General features: G+C 59.0%; 1 protein-coding gene and 1 long non-coding RNA gene across 2 annotated transcripts in view; one reads left to right on the top strand and one right to left on the bottom strand.

The window, feature by feature from the left end:
- S100P (S100 calcium binding protein P) overlaps positions 1-580 on the bottom strand; it is a 1,904-nt gene extending 1,324 nt beyond the window's left edge. The window contains exon 1 of the mRNA XM_006743287.3: positions 275-580. Within this exon, the coding sequence (XP_006743350.1) occupies positions 275-412 (138 nt within the window). The 5' untranslated portion in view covers positions 413-580. The remainder of the gene's footprint in view (positions 1-274) is intronic.
- Positions 581-699: 119 nt separating this feature from the next.
- LOC145720238 (uncharacterized) lies at positions 700-3,475 on the top strand. The gene is made up of 2 exons (XR_014143107.1): positions 700-2,835; positions 3,044-3,475. It is a non-coding gene; the product is annotated as an uncharacterized LOC145720238 (long non-coding RNA).
- Positions 3,476-5,183: the final 1,708 nt, after the last annotated feature.

Below are 5,183 nucleotides of genomic sequence, written 5' to 3'. Positions count from 1 at the left end.
CTCCAACTCCATGTTTCCAGGACTGAGCTGGCCACCCCTGCTCCCTGCTCCCAGAGTCCTGAGCCCCTAGGACAGCGGATCCATTCTTGGGCAAGTGGCCTCCCCCTTCCACCTGCTCTAGCCCTGCGGTGGCGGCGGGGGGGGGGGGGGGTGGGCAGCTCAGCGGGGCAGCCCCTTCGGCCTCCCCTGCCCTCCTTTCTCCTGCCCGCTGGCCCAGGGCCCTCCCTGACCCTCCCCGCGTGCTCCCCCCCCCCCCCAGGCCCTGTGCCCTCACCTGCAGGAAGCCCGGGAGCTCCTTCTCCATGAGCACCTTCAGCTCCCCCTTGGTCAGGCTGCGCTTGCTGCCCTCCACACCCGCGTAGCGGGCGAAGACGTTAATAATCATGCCCATGGCTGTCTCCAGTTCGGTCATGGTGCTGGACGCGGACCCACCTTCCTCCTGGGAGCTGGCGTGGCCGAGGGAACGTCCCCGGGGAGGCTTCTGGGCACTTTATAAGGCCTAGGCTCGTACTGACACGGAGGGTGGGACGGACAGGGCCGGGCCTCCAAGCAAGCCCTGCCCCTCCCCGTTGTGTGTGGCTCAGTTCCCGAGAAATGCGCTGGCGGGACTTCCTGTCTGAAGCCTTCCCCCAGCCCCCCGCCCCGTGCACCCCCATTTCCCTGTGCTTCCGTGTGTCCCGGGGTCATTCATCCCTGACTTACTGACACAAGGGCCAGGGGGCAGGTGGGGCGTGTGGGGTACTTCGTGGAGCGAGTAAGGAATGGGGGGACCGGCCCTGTCCGGCCACATCTGGCGGGCCAGCAGGAGGAAGGCCGCTGGAGGGGATGTCGGGCTGAGCGCGGTTTTGCTCCTGCAGCACTTTGCACAACAAGGCCTTGTGGAGGACAGACTTGCATCTCCGCCCCGCTCCCCAAACCCGCAGCATCAGGGAGGCAGACACTGCCAGCCACGGGACCCGGTGAAGGGCCACCCCCCCGCCCGGCCCCCCAGAACCCCTGCCCACTCTTACTCTCTCCCTGCGCCTTGCTGGGTGGCCCCAGGGGTGCCGTGTGATTTCCAGACCCCAAACGCGAATCCTATCTCTGTTTCCTGATGGCGGGTGTTGAGGACTCAGTCTGCAAGAACCGCAGGGGCGGGTAGCAGGCTGTGACTGAGCCAGAACTCCCTGAGCACAGAGCTGCCCCCCCTCAGTCCCCAGAGGTGGCATGGGGCCGGGGGGCGGCAGCTGTTGCTGGGGATGCCTGCAGGGCCTGGCTACCCAGGGAACCCCTGCACAGAGCTCGGAGGTCGGGGTGGGGGGAGATGAAGCCAGCTACATGCAGCGGGCTCAGCCCTGGCCTGGCACTGTCAGGGAGCAGCTGCCTATGACAGTCCTTTCTCCTTTGGACACACTGCTGCTCCCAGGTCTCCTGCAAGTGATCGTTTGGGAACAGGGAAGGGTCAGCCCACTCTGTTGCGCGGGGCAAGTCCCTCTTAGGATGAGACTGCAGGTCCCCAGCAGGCGGGCAGAGCCTCCCCGAGGGCATCCCGCCCCGGGGACCTCACCAGCACCAGGAAACGGTGTCAGAGGCCCATTGTGACATTTGGGAAAAGGAAGGAAGAGTGTTAAGGGTTGTCACAACAGGGCTCACAACTATCGCAACAGGGGGGGACACTGGCTCAGCTCCCAACACAGCAGAGCCGGCCTGGATGGCCCAGGAGCAGAGTTAGTGGGGCTCAGAGGGTGGGAGATTCCTAGGAGGAGGCTGACAGGGTTGGGGGATTCCGGGGGCTGGCAGGCCCAGGGCTCACCCGTCAGAGTGGGGGATGAGGAACTTGGGCAGGCGTCAAGGGTAGGGAGGTGACTTCCTGACTCTTGCTACAGCCGGGTAGGCAGGCGGAACACAGATGCGCCCAAGGACGAGGCAGGATCAGAGCCAGCACAGAGCAGCCTGTTGAAGGGGAGAGTCCGCCAGACCTCCTGAGTGAAGACCGGGCTGGGGGCCGGGAGGGGCTGGCCTGTGTTCTCTAGGAGAGGGCCTTCCTGGAGCCGTGGCGGCGAGGGCGGGCAGCACAGCACCTGCAGGGCTCTGACCCCTGCTGATACTCTCAAACTGTAGTCACCCTCCTTGCTAAAAGAGGATGCTCCCCCCACCCCCCATAAAATTTAATCAAGTGTGTGGCTTTTGCCTAACGTCTTTTTGAACTTGTTGCGAAAGTCAAAGCAAGGCCACTGAAAGACCTCTCCTGGTGGAGATCTTTGTAGGGATTAAAAAAAAAAAACAAAAAACTGGGGGCACCTGGGTGGCTCAGTCGGTTCAGCTCAGGTCATGATCCTGGGGCCTGGGACCATCGGGCTCCCTGCTCCGCGGGGAGTCTGTTTCTCTCCCTCCCCTGCTCATTCTCTCTCTCTCTCTCTCAAATAAATAAATAAAATCTAGAGGCGCCTGGGTGGCTCAGTCAGTTAAGCGTCTGCCTTCAGCTCAGGTCATGATCCCAGGGTCCTGGGATCGAGCCCCATGTCGGGTTCCCTGCTGGGTGGGGAACCTGCTTCTCCCTGTCCCCTCCCCCCCGCTTGTGCTCTCTCTTGTTATCCCTCTCTCTCTCAAATAAATAAATAAAATCTTTCAAAATAAATAAATAAAATCTTAAAAAAAAGTGGTTAGATGATCACTGGTCGAGTGGACACAGGTAGAAGAGAATGCCTGGTTATAAAGGTCACTAAGACCTTGAGGTAGGTAACATGGGGGTAGGCAACTAATTTCCCGGACCAGTTCTTAACTCTTAAACATTTAACAGAAACCCGCTGTTACAAAGAAAAACTAGGTACAGCCACTGACAAGTCCTTAAAACAGGCAGAGTGACGGGCGCCTGGGTGGCTCAGTCGTTAAGCGTCTGCCTTCGGCTCAGGTCATGATCCTGGAGTCCCTGGATCGAGTCCCGCATCGGGCTTCCTGCTCAGCAGGGAGTCTGCTTCTCCCTCTGACCCTCCCCCCTCTCATGTGCTCTCTCTCAAATAAATAAAATCTTTAAAAACAAACAAACAGACAAAAAAAAAAACAGGCAGAGTGACATTCCTCTAGGAGCTCAGCTGCTTCGATGTTAATGCTTTGCTAGGGCAAAAGACAATCCTAGCGGGAGCCCCAGGATCCTGTGAGTCTACTGTAACGTATAAAAATTCCTTTGGAAACTTCCTTTAACTCTACCCCCCAAGATACATGTTGGCAATCATCCCCCAAGTGGATGACCCACGATATACATCTGAAGGGTCTCATGACTCAGGTTTTATTAGACAGTAATAAATGACCTTTTCCCAACAATAGCTAGCCCCCTCAAGGTTCTGGAAACCTTGCTTCCAAAATTCCTTAGAGACTTATGCTCTCTCTAACCCCTTCCCAACTTGGAAGTAAATAATGGGCCATTCCTCACAACCCTGCTGCGGCTATTTCTGCGTGTGGGTCCTATCCTGCTTTAATAAAACCGTTTTGCACCGAACATGTGTCAAGAATTCTTTATTGGCCGTCAGCTTCGAACCCTAACATTTCCTACATCAAAATCGCAGGCCCAAATTGGTGTCACTTAGGCCGAGTCCCCAAACTGGGCTTTCATACCTAACCTAGCTAAGTTCCAACCGCCCCCCCCAGAAATGCAGTCCTAACCCGTCAGTCAGGAATGATCCGATCAGCCCAATAAAGGAACCGGCCACAGCCCGTCCCCCAGAGGAAGCCAGGCTAACCTGCATAAGACCCCTGCTCCTCCTCCTCCCAAGGTCTAGTGTGCTCGCCTAGAAGATACTTTTCTTTTGCGAATAACATCTTGCCGCACTCCCTTTCCTAGGAAAACCTTCCATTTTGTACAACTCCTGGGAGCTCCCCTCTGCTTGCTACCTGGGGTGCTGTCTGGTTCCCGAATCGCTTAACAAAGCCAATTAGGGCTTTAAATGTACTGGGTTAGGTTTTGTTTTTTAACACTGCATTTATCTGGAAAGCTAGTTTCTTCCCAAAAGGAGATTGTGAGTTGCATCATGCGGAAACCCCTTTCTGTCCCTGACCAGGTCGGGGTGATTTTTCTTCCCACCCTCCAGGCCCGGGTGCTCCAAGGTCACTGGTGCCAGGGCCTCCTTTACAGCATGGGGATTCGGGGCGGGGGGGTAACGGGAATATCAGCAAGGATGCAGACCCTCCGCGGGCCGGCCCCCAGCTTGCTGGGAAGGGATGAGCATGGCTCTTCTGAGCGGGCTGAGCTGGGACAGAAAAGCGCTCCTGCGTCAGAACACATGCCCCCCCCATGCCCACTTTACACTCCCCCATAATCTGCTCCCCCCAATCGGCTGACAGTGCGGCTGGGGTACCGGGCCACCAGCCGCCAGCCACAGCCCGCACCCACAGGCTGGGCCTGACCTCTGTGTGTGTGCGGGCCCTCCCACGCCAGCACCAGAGGCCCGAAGAACAAATGGAATTACGACCTTCCTACACGCCACGCAGGGCAAAGAGGAACCACCGAAACACCAAGGGGCCCAGGGAACCATCACCCCCGAGGGCGCTGCCCAGTAGACAAAAAGCCTTCCCGGCCGAGCCCAGGATGTGGCCCCACTTCTGAGGGGGATGGGCGGCCAGGAAATGTCTCCATGGGTCATGGGTCGGGGAGCTTTCCGGAAAGGCCTGTGTGGGGTGAGGCAGGCAAGGCGTGGCCTGCGGGTGGGAACAGTTCCTAGACTCTGGAGTCTGGGTCACTCTGAGAAGGACGTCTGTGCTCCGCAAACACGACCGAAGGCCCCAGGTCAGCACAGACCCGCCAGGCACAGGCCCCAAACCATGTTGGTGCAGCGAGTTCTTCCGAGTGCCCCGGGACCCGTGCGGGAGGCAGACCCTGACCTCTGGAGTGCGCGGCCAGACAGAGGCCCGCAGGGGAGAGGCGGGAGAGCACAGGGGCAAGGAGGCCCCGGGCCAGGGAGCAGGGAGCAGGGAGGAGGGAGGGGAGGGGAGCGCAGCAAGGCACAGAGGAAGTACAAGGAACCGCTGCTTTGGGGAGATGGGGAGTTGGGGAGTGTGGCTGGGGGAGGGGGCAGGACACAGAGCAGGAAAGGCCCTGCAGGCTGGCCTCACTGGGGGCGCAGCAGAGCTCCTGAGGGACTTTAAACACCGGCTGTCAGGGCCCCACGCCCCCAGAGCTGCCGTTTCATCAGGCTGTGCTGGCCCCAAGC

The sequence above is a fragment of the Leptonychotes weddellii genome, chromosome 2 (assembly GCF_054177405.1).
Source record: "Leptonychotes weddellii isolate Sample4059 chromosome 2, ASM5417740v2, whole genome shotgun sequence".
Taxonomy (NCBI): Eukaryota; Metazoa; Chordata; class Mammalia; order Carnivora; family Phocidae; genus Leptonychotes; species Leptonychotes weddellii.
Note: the sequence above shows the minus strand (reverse complement) of the source record. Positions and strands in the feature narration are given on the sequence as shown.